The following is a 17193-nucleotide window of genomic DNA, read 5'->3' as shown; positions in this document are numbered from 1 at the left end:
AACACTAGACTAACATAATACGTGACATGACAATAAAAGAACAAAAGACAATAACTAAACATGACATGGCAAGCATGAAATGTGACAGCTTAGTCACACTGCTATTTGAAAATGTCATTGTAATGATGAATGTTGAAGAAACCAGACCTCTAAAATCACGTGCTGAAGATGCCTGATATCCTTGGAAGGATGAGTCCCACGTGTGCTGGTCTACAGGGCAGTAATGGCCCATGTGTGCTGGTCTACAGGGCAGTAATGGCCCATGTGTGCTGGTCTACAGGGCAGTAATGGCCCATGTGTGCTGGTCTACAGGGCAGTACTGGCCCATGTGTGCTGGTCTACAGGGCAGTAATGGCCCATGTGTGCTGGTCTACAGGGCAGTACTGGCCCATGTGTGCTGGTCTACAGGGCAGTAATGGCCCATGTGTGCGGGTCTACAGGGCAGTAATGGCCCATGTGTGCTGGTCTACAGGGCAGTAATGGCCCATGTGTGCTGGTCTACAGGGCAGTAATGGCCCATGTGTGCTGGTCTACAGGACACTAATGGCCCATGTGTGCTGGTCTACAGGGCAGTAATGGCCCATGTGTGCTGGTCTACAGGGCAGTAATGGCCCATGTGTGCTGGTCTACAGGGCAGTAATGGCCCATGTGTGCTGGTCTACAGGGCAGTAATGGCCCATGTGTGCTGGTCTACAGGGCAGTAATGGCCCATGTGTGCTGGTCTACAGGGCAGTAATGGCCCATGTGTGCTGGTCTACAGGGCAGTAATGGCCCATGTGTGCTGGTCTACAGGGCAGTAATGGCCCATGTGTGCTGGTCTACAGGGCAGTAATGGCCCATGTGTGCTGGTCTACAGGGCAGTAATGGCCCCCGTGTGCTGGTCTACAGGGCAGTAATGGCCCATGTGTGCTGGTCTACAGGGCAGTAATGGCCCATGTGTGCTGTTCTACAGGGCAGTAATGGCCGCTTGCCTGTCTTCACATTGTACTACAGCTGCTGTCTCCATGGTGATGGCCTTTTATGTGTTACCACGACCCTGCTTAAGACACAACCACACGTCTTTGATTATGATGATGGCTCTGTGTTTCTCAACTGATCTCAGATCAGCTCAAGTGAGTGTGGAATGAACCCAAACCCAGCGTATGAGGAGCGTATTTGTCTCTGTCTGCGTTCATACTGCACTGGAGAGAGAGACTTACCTCATCACACACCTGGGAGACACACTGGTGACGGGAAAAGAGCAGCACTCTGGAGTGATTCCACTGGTGTATTTATTACACCCCAACTCATTACACACACACCAGTGTACTTACAGTACCACCATATACCACAGGAATTACTCAGTAATAACATTCTGAGGTTATATCAGAGAGATTAGACATTTCTCATCAAGCACAATACAATGTTTCTATTTACATTTCAAATAGACAATATTTTGTAATGTTTTTTTGTTTATAACATTTGTAGTAAACCTGCTCTGAGTTGATCAAATACAGTCCTTTGACTGCAACTGATGTTTAGAAACAATCCCACAGTGCTATTTTACACTTACAGAGACAGCCAGTGGACAGATCCGCACAATCCCCATAAAGATTGGAAACAGTCTCTCATTGAAGGAGTGTTTAAAAGTGTAGAGAGGAGTGTTACAGGGGTCAGAGAATGACACCTCCCCCCTGTCCCAGTCCAGCTGCACTCTGACCCTCTGGAGGTCCCTCTGCACTGTGAGGAGTGTAGGAGGGAAGGTCCTGGCATAGTATTTCCCATTGCACAGGACTATACTCCACACTCCTCCTGCTGGGCTCAGATCCACACGCTCTTTCCTGTTGATGGACTCTTTAACCACACCCACCCGCCAGTACTCACCCCCCACTTCTACATCCCAGCAGTGTCTCCCTGAGCTGAATCCCTCAGAGCCCAGCACCCAACCCCAATCAAGTCTCTCTGGATTATCAGGAACCTGCTGTCTCTCACCACTGCCTCTCACACTGGTCAGATCCTCAGACAGTGAGAGGTCGGGATTTGCTGTGTTTGGGTCCAGAGTCACAGGAGCTGAAGGGACAGAGAATGAGACGTCAGCACTGAGCTGCACAAAGGGAAACCATCAGACACAATGGGGTCCTCATGATATAAACTGGGTTTCACAACAACAACCATTATAGCCTCAGATACATGTGAGAGAAGCAGCAGAACCAAAAGACAATAATATTTCTGAGAGTCACAAGGATAATAGGGGGCGACATGGCTGAGGCAGTAAGAGCAGTCGTCTGGCAGTCGGAAGGTTGCCGTTTCGATCCCCCGCCCAGGCTGTGTCGAAGTGTCCCTGAGCAAGTCACCTAACCCCCAAATGCTCCTAACGAGCTGGTAAGGGCCTTGCATGGCAGCCATGGTGTGTGTGTATGAATGGGTGAATGGAGAAGCATCAATTGTACAGCGCTTTGGATAAAGGCGCTATATAAATGCCTGCTATTTACCATTTACCCTTTAGTATAATCGTTGGAAGAAGGAGCAAAGCCTGTCAGTGTTTCTGTAGCCCCTTAAATACAGTATCACTCTTAAAGCAGCATTTTATTATGAGCGTCAGTGAGATTAAGGACTGGTGCTCAGTCTCTTCACTCCAGGGCTCTTACACAGACAGGACCAATATGACTCTGACTGGCTTCATCAGCTTGTGGAAAGGATGCTGAAGATTCCCCCTGTACAGTGACAATGTGGAGCTCCCTGCCCCCAGTACTCACTGTATTGAACAGTCCCCAGCATCTTCTCCCACACTCTGTACTTCAGATTGCCCAGGTGCTTGGCCACATCAATCAGCGCTCCTGAGACCTTCTCTGGATCCCCCAGGATGCACTGGGCTCTGCAATAATATTCAGGAGTCACTTGTGCTGTGGGCGGGGCTTCATTCCCATAGAAGATTATCAGCAGCAACATCAGATCTTCATTCTGTAAGAAAATGGCTCCATCCCTCCCAGCGTTCTGCCACACAGCCCCACTGAGAGACACACACTCACAGCCCCACTAAGAGACACACACTCACAGCCCCACTGAGAAACACACACTCACAGCCCCACTGAGAGACACACACTCACAGCCCCACTGAGAGACACACACTCACAGCCCCACTGAGAGACACACACTCACAGCCCCACTGAGAAACACACACTCACAGCCCCACTGAGAGACACACACTCACAGCCCCAGTGAGAGACAAACACTCACAGCCCCACTGAGAGACACACACTCACAGCCTGACCCCACTGAGAGACACACACTCACAGCCCCACTGAGAGACACACACTCACAGCCCCACTGAGAGACACACACTCACAGCCCCACTGAGAAACACACACTCACAGCCCCAATGAGAAACACACACTCACAGCCCCACTGAGAGACACACACTCACAGCCCCACTGAGAGACACACACTCACAGGAGTGTGGGAGGGGGAAGGGGGGTATTTATATTAGAGGCAAATAATATTGTAAATACTTCAATATTTGTAAATGTTCCTCCATAGTCATTATTAAAGCTAGTGATTATTACAGAGAGAGAGGCACTTCAAACACATTCCACAGTAGCTCACTGATAGAACACTGCAGGCTAATAAACTACTCTTGATATTTAACCTGATGAGGGAGGATGGAGTTTGTTTACCTGTTTTGTATGTCCTTGTTTTATGTTTATTCATGTTGTCTTAGTCACGTAGTGTCTTATCATGTATTATGTTAGTCTAGGTTCGTCATGTTGTTTAGTTTATTTCTTGTTACGATTTATTTTCTCGTCATGTCTAGTTATGTTTCGTTACGATTATTTTATCTGGTTATGTTGAGTGATTATTGTCTTAGTTTCGCTTTGTGTTATGTTTCGATGCATGTTTATTGTTACGTTAACTGGTCGTTGTTATGCATACACTTTTACATGTTTTTCCGCAAACCTTGCGTTCCGCCTTTTCTCTCTCTCTCTCTCTCTCTCTCGTTCTGTCCTTCACTCCCCTAGTGTTTCTATTTGTCTATTTACTAAAACTACTAACGCTAGATCAGGATTGGGTAGAAACTAACAAGACTAATCATGTGTTCATGTTACCTTACGTTTCTCGTGCATGTCATTTACTAATTTACTAATGCTAGGGCAGGATAGGTTTATTACTAACGATTACTAATCTCCTTGTTAAACTTGTCATCCATCGCACCTGTTTTCCATTTCCTTGCTACGCTCTAACTAATTGTCTACACCTGTCTACACCTGCATTTATAGCCCAGTCGCGCAACTGTTCACTGCGAAATTGTCTGCCTCTGTTTACCACGCAACTCTTGAGCATTATTTACTGTTTGATTACACGTTACGATCCACGCCTGTTTACCGACCACTGTTTATTGATTTCTGTTTTGTGACCATCGTTTGTTTTTTGACTTCGTCCTTGCCTACCGTTTTTGTACTTTTGCTTCGCTGATTGTTTCATGGTTTCGACTCCCGCTTCGTCCACGACTACGCCTCTGCCTGCCGTCCGTCTGTTCATCTGCCCCGCTGACAGCTCTCCTGCTACCGGACCTCCCTGCACGTCTACCGACTACGAGTTTGCCTCTTCCCTCGGCACCGTGCTTTTTGTTTGTTTACCTTTTGTTTGGCTGGATCTACGTGTATGGACTTTGCTTGTGTTGACTACTCTCCTGGGATTCGTCCCGAATAAAGCCCTGAGGGGTCTTTATATCACTATTGTTTCTGAGTCGTGCATTTTGGGTCCAACCCCCACGCACCCGTCTCAGAACAATTTCGCCACAATGGACTCTGCTGACTCTACTGCCATGTTCCACGCCCTACAGGAACAAGGAGCCATCGTCCAGCAGCATTCACAAGGAATCTCCGAGCTTCACCTGGAGATTCGTGAACTGTGTGCGGAGATGAAGAAGCTCGCTGTCGCGGCCCTGCTACAACCACGGGAGGAGCCTACCCACCCACCCACATCCCCAGCGTTCAACCCCATGCAAACCTGGCATTCCGGGAGCCCCAACAACCCCCCCCGGAGAGGTTCGGTGGAGAACCTGAGAGGTGCAAGGCTTTCCTACTCCAATGTGACTTCGTATTCAGGCAACAGCCCCAGACCTACAACAGCGACGACCGTCGGATAGGCTATGTGATGGGACTGCTGAAGGGGAAGGCATTGGACTGGGCTACTGCAGTGTGGACCGGGGGTTCATCTCCTCCTCGTTACCCGGCCTTCGTCGAGGAGATTCGGAAGGTTTTCCAACACGCATCCAGCGACCAGGAGCCATCCCAGAGACTGATTGCTCTGCGCCAGGGACGGAAGACCGCGGCAGACCACTCCATCGACTTCCGCACCCTCGCGGCGGCCACTAGTTGGAACGATGTGGCGTTGGCGAATCTCTTCCTGGCCAGCCTGAGTGAGACGCTCCAGGACGAGTTGGCGCGACTGGACCCCATCACCCAGCTCGACCAACTCATGCGCACCACGATCCGACTGGACAATCGTGCCAGACTACGCCGGTCGGAGAGACCGATCCTTCCCGGCAACCCGTACCCCAGGCAGGGGCCAAATCCTCGACATGAGGAGCAGCAGTTGGAGGGACCCGAACCCATGGACCTGTCCCGGGCCAGTACCAAGATCTCTACCGAGGAACGAGCACGCCGCAGAACCACCGGCTCGTGCTTCTACTGTGGGAGGCCGGGTCACACCCAGGCTCGGTGCTCCTTCAGGACCAGGCGACCAGTAGAGGTGAGAGCAGTCGACAGGCATGAGGGTTCTGACAGAGACAACCATCGTCCCACGCTCACCACCCTGCTGATTCTTCCCGACGGAACAACCCGGGTTAACGCATTGGTGGATTCTGGAGCGGACGCCAACCTCATCGACGAAGTTCTGGTGTCTGAACTGAACATTCCCACCCTCCCTCTACCCCACCCTGAGAATGCGCGGTCGCTGGATGGAAGGACGTTCTGCCGCATGACGCACATCACTATTCCCGTACAACTGATCATTTCTGGGAACCATCGGGAGATGATCCAGTTCCGCGTCATCCAGTCTCCTAATGACCAACTCATCTTGGGATTACCCTGGCTCCAGAAACACAACCCCACGATCAACTGGAGTTCTAACCAAGTGCAAGCATGGGATCCTAAGTGCCATCTGTCCTGCTTGCGTTCCGCCCCACCACCAGCAGAGGGAGTGCCAGCTCTACCACAGACTCCCAAACCCTCCCTGGAGAGGGTCCCCTCTCCTTACCATGACCTGGGCACAGTGTTCTCCAAGACACAAGCTCAGTCTTTGCCGCCTCATCGGCCCTACGACTGCGCCATCGAGCTCCTTCCCGGTTCGTCACTCCCCTCTAGTCGCCTATACAACGTCTCCAGACCAGAAAGGGAGGCTATGGAGAAATACATCCATGACTGCCTGGCTAACGGACTAATTCGCCCATCTTCCTCTCCCGTCGGTGCGGGATTCTTCTTCCTTCAGAAGAAAGATGGCTCCCTACGCCTGTGCATCGACTACAGGGAGCTGAACAACATCACGGTGAGGAACAAGTATCCTCTGCCCCTGATGGACTCCGCGTTCCACCCACTTCACGAGGCCACCATCTTCACCAAGTTGGATCTCTGCAACGCTTACCACCTGGTCCGTATCCGTGAGGGCGATGAATGGAAGACCGCCTTCAACACCTCTCTCGGACACTTTGAATATCTGGTCATGCCATTCGGCCTCACCAACGCTCCTGCTGTCTTCCAGGCCCTGGTTAATGACGTTCTTCGGAACTTGTTGGGCCGCCATGTGTTCGTCTACCTGGATGACATCTTAATTTACTCTAATAATGCCAAGGATCATGAGAACCACGTCAGGCAAGTGCTACAGAGACTTCTAGAGAACAGATTGTTCATCAAGGCGGAGAAGTGCGTCTTCCACTCTGACACAGTTGAGTTCCTTGGATTCATCCTTGAGAGGGGACGGATCAGGGCGGATCCCAAGAAGATTCTGGCGGTCACCGACTGGCCCACACCCACCTCACGTAAGCAACTCCAGCGCTTCTTGGGATTCGCCAACTTATACCGAAGGTTCATCCGATCCTATAGCCAAGTGGTCTCCCCTCTAACCAAGCTCACGTCCCCTGCGGTGCCATTCCGGTGGAGCCCCGAAGCTGAGACGGCCTTCACCAAGGTCAAGAGACTGTTCTCTTCCGCTCCCATCCTGGTTCACCCCGACCCCACCCGCCAGTTTGTGGTTGAGACGGATGCTTCCGACTCGGGGGTGGGAGCTGTGCTCTCTCAGGTGGCGGCTGCGGACAACCGACTACACCCCTGCGCTTTCTTCTCCAAGAAGCTGTCCCCGGCGGAGAGAAATTATGATGTCGGAAATCGCGAACTGCTGGCAGTCACACTGGCGTTGGAGGAGTGGAGACATTGGCTGGAGGGGTCCGAGAAGCCGTTCATCGTTTGGACCGACCACAAGAACCTGGCATACCTCCAGACAGCCAAGAGGCTGAACTCCCGACAGGCCAGATGGGCACTGTTCTTCGGGAGGTTCAACTTCTCACTCACCTACCGCCCGGGTTCTAAGAACGTTAAGCCTGATGCCCTTTCTCGCCAATTTAACACCTGTCCTGAGCGTGAGGTTCCTGAGAACATCCTTCCGGCCTCCTGCACCGTGGGGTCCGTCACCTGGAAGATCGAGTCGGTGATCCAGAGGGCTCTACGGGAGGAACCCGATCCAAGGCCCAACCCCAGATTACGCCTATACGTTCCCGTAGCCGCTCGGACACAGGTGCTGCAATGGGCCCATTCATCCCTCCTTTCCTGCCACCCTGGCTTTACCCGCACCTTGGCGGTGCTGAAGAGGAGATTCTGGTGGAGTTCCATGATCCCCGACACCAGACGCTTCATCAAGGCATGTACCACCTGTGCCAGAAGTAAGGCCTCCCACCAAGCCCCGGCTGGTCTACTCCAACCTCTGCCTGTGCCCAGCCGACCCTGGAGCCACATCGGCGTGGACTTCGTTACCGGACTTCCCCCTTCCGAAGGTAACACCACCATCCTCACTGTGGTGGACCGATTCAGTAAGGCGGCCCACTTCATCCCCCTGCCAGGGTTACCCACTGCCCAAGAGACGGCAGAGGTACTTATCAAGGAAGTGTTCCGCATCCATGGAATCCCCTCAGACATTGTATCCGACCGGGGCCCACAATTCATTTCTCAAGTGTGGAAAGCTTTCTGCCTGGCCCTCGGTGCCACAGCCAGCCTCTCATCCGGCTACCACCCTCAATCCAATGGGCAGACCGAGAGGGCCAACCAGGATTTGGGAGCTGCGCTACGTTGTGTCTCTGCCCAGAATCCGGCCTCATGGAGCAAGATGCTCACCTGGGTTGAGTATGCGCACAACACCCTTCCATGCGCCGCCACCGGAAAGTCTCCGTTCGAGATCTCTCTAGGCTACCAACCTCCTTTGTTTCCCGACCAAGAAGCTGAGATCGCTGTTCCCTCCCTCGCCACCCACATGAAACGATGTGCCAAGATTTGGAGGGACGCCAAGGCCGCGCTCTTACGCACGGCAGATCGTAATCGGCGTTTTGCTGATCGCCACCGCACTCCAGCTCCGGCCTACAAACCAGGTGACTCCGTCTGGCTGTCCACTAAGGACATTCCCCTCCAAGCCACCTCTCACAAGCTACAACCCCGCTTTATTGGTCCCTTTAAGATCCACAGAATCATCAACCCTTCCTCTGTTAAACTGTCACTCCCGGCTTCCCTTAAGATTCACCCCACATTCCATGTCTCATGTATTAAGCCCGTATCCTCTCACCCCATATGTCCCCCGGATCCCCCACCACCTCCCCCCCGCATTATTGACAACCACCCCGCATTCACTGTTAAGAAACTCTTGAACATTCGTAAGAGGGGTCGTGGGGTGCAATACTTGGTTGACTGGGAGGGCTATGGCCCTGAGGAGCGTTCCTGGGTCGCTCCCAGTCTCATTCTGGACAAATCGCTCATCAGAGACTTCCATCGTGACCACCCTGAGAAAATTCCAAGGACCGCCAGGAGTCGGTCGTTAAGGGGGGGGTCCTGTCACGTTTCAGGTCCGTCTCGCCATGTTTTATGTTTATTCATGTTGTCTTAGTCACGTAGTGTCTTATCATGTATTATGTTAGTCTAGGTTCGTCATGTTGTTTAGTTTATTTCTTGTTACGATTTATTTTCTCGTCATGTCTAGTTATGTTTCGTTACGATTATTTTATCTGGTTATGTTGAGTGATTATCGTCTTAGTTTCGCTTTGTGTTATGTTTCGATGCATGTTTATTGTTACGTTAACTGGTCGTTGTTATGCATACACTTTTACATGTTTTTCCGCAAACCTTGCGTTCCGCCTTTTCTCTCTCTCTCTCTCTCTCTCGTTCTGTCCTTCACTCCCCTAGTGTTTCTATTTGTCTATTTACTAAAACTACTAACGCTAGATCAGGATTGGGTAGAAACTAACAAGACTAATCATGTGTTCATGTTACCTTACGTTTCTCGTGCATGTCATTTACTAATTTACTAATGCTAGGGCAGGATAGGTTTATTACTAACGATTACTAATCTCCTTGTTAAACTTGTCATCCATTGCACCTGTTTTCCATTTCCTTGCTACGCTCTAACTAATTGTCTACACCTGTCTACACCTGCATTTATAGCCCAGTCGCGCAACTGTTCACTGCGAAATTGTCTGCCTCTGTTTACCACGCAACTCTTGAGCATTATTTACTGTTTGATTACACGTTACGATCCACGCCTGTTTACCGACCACTGTTTATTGATTTCTGTTTTGTGACCATCGTTTGTTTTTTGACTTCGTCCTTGCCTACCGTTTTTGTACTTTTGCTTCGCTGATTGTTTCATGGTTTCGACTCCCGCTTCGTCCACGACTACGCCTCTGCCTGCCGTCCGTCTGTTCATCTGCCCCGCTGACAGCTCTCCTGCTACCGGACCTCCCTGCACGTCTACCGACTACGAGTTTGCCTCTTCCCTCGGCACCGTGCTTTTTGTTTGTTTACCTTTTGTTTGGCTGGATCTACGTGTATGGACTTTGCTTTTGTTGACTACTCTCCTGGGATTCGTCCCGAATAAAGCCCTGAGGGGTCTTTATATCACTATTGTTTCTGAGTCGTGCATTTTGGGTCCAACCCCCACGCACCCGTCTCAAATTCTGCTTGATTAAGTTTTGAGGAGATTTTTGCAAGAATAGAGAATACTATATTGTATAAATGAATGTGTGTGAGCATTAACAGCAGTGTACATAGAGTCCTACAGACACAGAGTGAACAGGTCTTACCTGCAGGAATGAGATGTCTTCAGCTCCCAGCTCCTGTTCTAAGGCTCTGATCTGTTCTGAAAGGGATGATATCTCTTCTGTCATCTTTTCAATCTTCTCCTTCATCATCCGACTCTTCTGCTCCTCTTCGTCCCTCAGTGCAGTGATCCTGGCTGCCTCTTCATCTTTTAGGAACTGCTGAAGTTTCTCAAACTCCATCTTTATCTGTCTCTCTGTGTGCTGGGCTTGACTCTGGAATAAACAATATTCACCATCATTTCAGAACAATCCAGTGCTGCATTTTCAACACGGTGATTTAAAGGCCTCAGTTCAGTACCTTGATGTGCTCTGCTGTTTGATTACAGGTGAGTTTCACTGCATTAAAGGCTTTTAGCTTCTCCTGCAGTGGAGCCAGTGCAGTCCTGAGTTTCTCCTGGAAAGAAATGACAGTGTCCACACTTTACTGAGGAAACGGACCCACAGTAAACTTCACTGGCTACACAGAGTCCCTGCTCAGACAGAGGGGAGACAGAATGGCTCTGTTCTGTTTTCACAAGCAAAATTCAATATCCATCCATCCATCCATCCATTATCTTAACCCGCTTATCCTGAACAGGGTCGCAGGGGGGCTGGAGTCTATCCCAGCATACATTGGGTGAAAGGCAGGAATACACCCTGGACAGGTCGCCAGTCCATCGCAGGGCACACACACCATTCACTCACACACTCATACCCATGGGCAATTTAGACTCTCCAATCAGTCTAACCTGCAGGTCTTTGGACTGTGGGAGGAAACCCACACAAACACGGGGAGAACATGGAAACTCCACACAGAGAGGCCCCGGCTGACCAGGATTTGAACCCAGAACCTCCTTGGTGTGAGGCATTCAATATTCAGATGTTTTAAAATGAAAATATCCCACAATGTATACTTAGTCTCTCATGACACATTAACAGTGATCTTCCATCTGAGACCACATTGTGTCGGACACATTTATCTGAGCATGAACTTTGACCCCGACTGTCCCATGCTGAGCACTGCTCCCTAACACAGCTCTGAGAACGTCTCCACACTCCTGCCCCTCCCTCCTGTCTCTCTCTGTCAGTCATGTGACACATAGTGAGGAGCTCCAACTGCAGTCAGGCCTGAGAACTGAAATGGCTCCTTTTGCAGATCATTTCACAGTAAATACGTACATTAGAATGTGAATGAAACATTTTTATATTTATTGTTAATTATATTTCTTTTTTCAGTTATACTGATAACCTTCACCGAGGGCTTTTTAGATGACATCAAAACAAATCATTTTCAATCATCAAGAGTTTTCTGATGAAATTTGTCAAATAGAAAGTTGATAAAAGAAATTATGAATGTGTAAATTGCGTTATAACCAGTTACCTTATACTCCTCTGCAGCCTCCAGAACTGGTCGCACTTTGTGGCTTTCATGTTTTTTGGAAGTTTGACAGATAACACAGATGGGCATTTGATCATCCAAACAGAAGACTTTGAGTTTCTCACTGTGCAGACTGCAGAACACTTCAGATCCTGCTTTAGCTCTCTGACTTTAATGACAGGTTAATGAGAGGAAGGTCCTTTGAAGATCTTCTCCTGCAAACTGGGCACTCCAGAGATCCCTTCTGATCCCAGTACTGCTGCAGACAGGCCTTACAGAAGCTGTGACTGCAACTCAGGACAACAGGATCCCTGAAGATTTCAGAGCAAACAGGACAGGAGAGCTCCTCTTCCAGGAGAGAAGGAGATCCAGACGCCATTCTGTCTCCGTCTGCTCTGAGCTCAGTAATGGCTTCTGCTAAATCTGCAGTTTAGTTTCACTTTTACTAACGGCTGTAACTGCAGGTAAACTTAATAAATCTATTTAAATGTCTGCTTGTTAGTCTGTCTTTGTTTCTCTACCTTTAGAAGTTTCTTAATTTCTGAAGAATATACAGTGAGATCATATCTTGAGATTCCCAGTGTAACTGAAACGTCTATGTGTGTGAGAAACTTGTTCTTTGCTCTTCCTGGTAGACACACCTGGTTATCAGAGTCACTTCCTGCAGGGGGCAGCATTGTGCCACTGAGATTTGAGTGGCTGATCTGCCTGCAGATTTACACCAGTATCACGAAGTAATAACACATTATTTGTTGAAAGTCACTTCCCCAACACTGCAAGAGAGGGAAGGTTCATCAATGTTAGAAAGCCATCGTAGGGCAGCATTTTCTTCCTTATTAAGGTTGATCCTCTGGGAATTACACAGATTTTTAAATAGAGATTCTACGTCATAAGAAACTTTCTAAGTAAAAGCTATGACGGATTACTAGTTATTACGAGTAGGAGAAAATGTAGATTTATGCCTAAAACAAACAGAACAGAACTTATGTAAAGTACAGAATGATGTGTAGTCCCCGAAAGTACATTATAAGGGTTCTGATTGTACAAAACCCCTAGATATAAACCTCTATAAAATATAAAATAAAGGTTTAGGCCTACATCTTAGTCTATACATTCAGACTAGACTAGGAGATAAAACGGAGATAATAGAAATAAATTAAGCTTTTGAAAAGCTCTAACAGTTACACAGCAGCAATGGTGTTGTTAGTAAATTGCTCCACCTGAACCTGACTCCACGTTTGCTTTGTACAGAGTTTGAGGTACGTGTGCAGGGCGGTAAAATCCTACTCACTTCCTTTGCGATCACTGAATTCACCCAATTCAACTAAAGAACTTCTAAAGAACTAAAGGTCTTCAGTCCAGATGGAGAGGAGTTGAATCGGGCGTTTTCGGGAGTCTCAGGTGGCTCACCCGATATTTTCCTTCATTTACCCTGACATTTTGGCTTCCCTGAGCTACAGCATATATCGCATTACAGTAAAACTAAATAAAATATATTTGTGCAAATATTACCACTGCAACACTCATTAAAGACACTTGTATTATGTCACGTAAACTTTGACCTCTGGATCTCAGGACCGTCAGGCAGCGCTGTAGGTTCCGAAGGGTAATATCGTATTTAGTAATCAGTCTCATTTAATTATTAAATTTAGCTACGTTATTAATAACGAACTCAATGGTAATGATTTAATAAATCATTCAACAGTCATACCGTTGAATTAATACTATGAATTCAACAACCACTTATATGAGTTCGAATTTTATAAGTAGCCTTATAAGTAGTTCTTAAATAGCTAGTTGGCTTGATTTAGTGTTGGAAAAACATTGACGGACAACCGGTTACAATAAAGGGGTATTTATTGAACACAAGAAACATATAAACACAGCTAAATAAGAAGGGCGTGACGGAAAAGTAACGCATTGAAGTGGGAAGAAAGATGGAGGACAAAGGAATGCGCGTACACGTATGCCCGCGTCGAGAAAGCGAGGGAAGGAGACAAAGGAAGAGGGAAAGAGCGCGTGCACGTGAGTACACGTAGCGGGCGAAGAGGATGGGGGAAGGAATTGGTGGAGAATGTAGGTAGGGCCTTATAATGGTGGACCTATGGTTCTAGCGCGTAATGGCGCGTACACCTAGCTCAAATTTGGGTGGTCAGGAGACAAATTAATGAAATCACCGCAACAAGAGTACTTGCGCTTTGGGAAGCGTTTCCGCGAGTTTGCGGTGCTTGATTAAATTAATTTATAAACTTAGAATCCACTGACTATAAGCCCGGAGGGTTATTTGTACGGAGGAGAGAGAGAGAGAGAGAACAATGTAATTGGATGATCGTGTGGAAGTTGTAAACGAGAAAAACAATTTAACAAAGTTACATAAAGTTAATCTAACGATACAATGTATATAACATTAACAAAACTAATGCCCAGATGCGCAGCCTTACTTGGGGGCGAATATCTGATGATATTCGACCAGTCTCAAACAGCTGACCGTCGTCAGCAGGCAAAGTTTGTTGCTTGGAGAATCTGTGATGCTCCAGGGAATTAACGCTGTCCAGGTACCGTTGTCCCGGGGGAAGGGCGTCTCTGGCGGGACCAGGGAAATCCGTCTCTGGCCTGACCAGGGGAAGGCGTCGTCGTCTCACGCGTGGTTGGAGGAGGAAGAGAAGCCGGTCGTCTTCTAGCTCCAAAGTTGATTAAAACCGCACAATGTATGTGCGATCTCCGATAAAATATCGGGTCCTTGCAAGTATTGATGTGTATAATTTCAGAACTAGCAGGCCCAATGAATAGAACCGTGATCAAGGGTTCAGACACAAAGGGAGTGTTCTTAAAATTAATTAGATGGGAGTCTCTTTTGGAACGAACAGCATGGGATAGCCGTAGGTTAGAAAGAGGCCGTGAAATTCGCGCCTGAGGCTTTTGTGAGGTCCAGCAGTTGCGTATTTCCGGCTGTTACTGTATTGGCTAAATTTCCATTAAATTACAGTGGGAGGCGGCGTTGATTGCATCATCAATGGCGTGGACAAAGGCGTTTCCCTGTTTCAAAAAGTTCTTACGTTGGCCCCAACATCCCCCCTTGGCCTTAGGACGAGCTCAAATCAGTCCTGAGGACACAAAGTGGGTCAAAAGTCCATTCACAGTACATGACAGGCTTGCAACATCTGGGCAAAGATTACAGACTGCTAACATCTGGGCAATTGAGGTAGGTTATGTAGGCTATAGTAGGCAAAGAAACAAAACAAAGGTACATATCAAAATACACTGTTGACCGTTGGTTACATATTCCCTGAGATTATATGTGTTAGTACACAAGGGCATGCAGTTCTAGGGCTGGGTGAAGTGCATAGGGGGTCATTGTCCCTATCACTCAACACAGTCTCCTGCAGTCCTGGGTGAAAGAGGAAGAACACCACAGGGCTTGCGTTTAAATCGGTCAGGGATTCTGGTGAGGGAGTCAATTTTAGTGTGTAAGGTTTGAATGTGTCTAGAGAGAATTAGTACCACACCCGCAGTAACGATCCAGCCACCCAGGAGAAGTCCAAACGCGACTCCGCTAATAGTACCCCAGGGATCAGATGACCTTCTGACTATTGGACTGAGGAGAGTAGTTTGGAGTCCAGACTGATCCAGACTGAATTGGACCGTTTTGGTCCCTTCAGACAGGAGTTGCTGTCGAAGGGTGTCACCAAGATCGAGTGTGTAGCCTCGAAAGGCATCTACCATCTCTATTTCTGTCTCATATCTCTCAGGATTGAGGTAGTGTAGGACAGTGTCCTCAATATGGACTGTAGTCCCTTGGGGGACTGTGATAAAGATGGTTTGGTTAGGGAGCTTCATCCTTGTGGCTGTATCGTGGCGGTCGTAGGACATTGTGATCTCCTGCTTAGGGGTGTTCACAAGCCACCGAGCCCCAACTCTCTCTATGCGGGTTTCCTCGACATCATCCTTTATAGTCATGCTAGCCCTGCATTTTTCTGAAGACGCACCGACTCTAAGGCCACATAAGCGTTCAGTGGTATCCCTAATGAATGGGTTGCTAGGACATACCCAGTGAATGTCTTTTGTGAGAGTACACATGTCTAGGTTAGGGATAAGGTAGAGTGTCGGGCTATCTTCATGATAGGCTAGCATGGGTGGTGTTTTGATATGTACATGTATGTCATCCTGCCAGAAGCCTACATTGAGGGCAGACTTAAGGCGATATATATGTTGCTTTTCTATAATAGGTAGATTAAGGATGAATCCTATCTCTAGTTTTGCTGGATTGACGTATATAGGGATGGCACTACCCAGGCTATAGGCCAAATGAACCTGTGAAGTTTGAACTGTGGTGGTGGTAGCAGACTGTACAATACTTTCAACCATACTGAGGGGTACGAGGTATGAAGGGATAGTTCCTCCACTCAGGCTATTCACTGAGGAGCTGACTTCCCTTAGGAGGTCGGACATAAGATCCCTGATCATACGCACCACAGAGGTTTCGGTCTCTACAATATGGGACAGCTTGCTGAGGGCATAGACAGTACTATTCAAAAGTGTTGAATGCCTGTTGACTGTAAGTATGGTACCTTGTAAAGTCCTACCAACACCCTGCAACTGCTGCTGTTGGACAAACAGTTTCTGCTGTATCTCTGGCATCTCCTGCTTCAGGTCGTTTACCTGCCTTTTTATTGTGCTCAAACTAACAGAGTTAGCAGCAGAGAGACCAACTGAAAACAACGACCCAATCGCAGAAACTGCAGTTAACAACCCCCCTAGGAATCGCTTCTGACGCTTTGTCCCCCCCAGTTCTTCTTCAGTTACTAGGAACTTCTGCAATTGTTCCAAGATGTGGACAGTAGTCAGGCGAGCATGTTCCAGGGTTGTTTGGGTTTGGCTGTTCAGATACCTCCCATCGGAGGGGAGGTCCTTGGGCGCATCCATGTGTTTCTGGTAGACGTCCTGAGGGTCAAGGCGGACATAGACCCTTTGGGTGTAGAGGTGGCAATTTACTAGAAGAAGTCCAGGAGCATCCTGGAGAACGATGCCAGTAGGAGGTCCCGGTTCCACCACCTCGTCGGACTGTGCTGTCCGAAGGACCAGGAACATCACAAGGATCCACTCAAGGTGCATTCTGGAATGGATATAGGTTGAAGTGGATTAATGCCCAGGAACGGAAGGTATATGAGGGGTAAGTAGCATGCTACATTAGTGGTGAGGGAGCCTATCTACCAGTTAGTCATGAGACCCCCCTTGGACGGTTGAAGGGTTATATGGCCTAATCTGGTTAACATGGACCCACTTATACACCGGGGTTTGGTTTGGCTTTGAGATCCTGATGCGGTAAGCGACCGGTGACAGCTTTCCCACAATCTCATGAGGGCCAGACCAGTTTTGGAGAAACTTTTTAGGCGTACCGATGGGTTTGGTAAAGTTGAAATACAGTACCTTGTCCCCAACCTGATATTCACTCTCGGTCGCCCTTTTGTCATAAAAGGCCTTCTGTCCTTTAGCACTGGCCTCGAGG

The 17193-nt window shown here is 48.4% G+C and overlaps 2 protein-coding genes across 2 annotated transcripts; both read right to left on the bottom strand.

Annotated features, from left to right (window-relative positions):
• Positions 1-1254: 1254 nt before the first annotated feature.
• On the bottom strand, positions 1255-3471 carry LOC133128082 (zinc-binding protein A33-like). The gene is made up of 2 exons (XM_061241326.1): positions 2736-3471; positions 1255-2049 (listed from the first exon to the last, which is right to left on the bottom strand). Exons 1-2 carry the CDS (start codon positions 2926-2928, stop codon positions 1538-1540), a joined length of 705 nt encoding a protein of 234 aa, XP_061097310.1. The 5' UTR covers positions 2929-3471; the 3' UTR covers positions 1255-1537.
• Positions 3472-10432: 6961 nt separating this feature from the next.
• On the bottom strand, positions 10433-11793 carry LOC133128083 (E3 ubiquitin-protein ligase TRIM35-like; the record flags this gene model as incomplete). The annotated part of the gene is made up of 3 exons (XM_061241327.1): positions 11691-11793; positions 10629-10724; positions 10433-10543 (listed from the first exon to the last, which is right to left on the bottom strand). Coding segments are annotated over exons 1-3 (294 nt in total), but the record flags the coding sequence as incomplete, so codon positions are not given.
• Positions 11794-17193: the final 5400 nt, after the last annotated feature.

The sequence above is a fragment of the Conger conger genome, chromosome 5 (assembly GCF_963514075.1).
Source record: "Conger conger chromosome 5, fConCon1.1, whole genome shotgun sequence".
In the NCBI taxonomy this organism is placed as follows: domain Eukaryota; kingdom Metazoa; phylum Chordata; class Actinopteri; order Anguilliformes; family Congridae; genus Conger; species Conger conger.
Note: the sequence above shows the minus strand (reverse complement) of the source record. Positions and strands in the feature narration are given on the sequence as shown.

Excerpts from the sequence above, each read along its gene's own strand:
- LOC133128082 (XM_061241326.1), bottom strand. The coding sequence starts at position 2,928 with ATGTTGCTGCTGATAATCTTCTATGGGAATGAAGCCCCGCCCACAGCA. Across the intron at positions 2,050-2,735 it reads GCTGGGGACTGTTCAATACA|CTCCTGTGACTCTGGACCCA; the intron begins GTGAGTACTGGG and ends CTGTCCCTTCAG.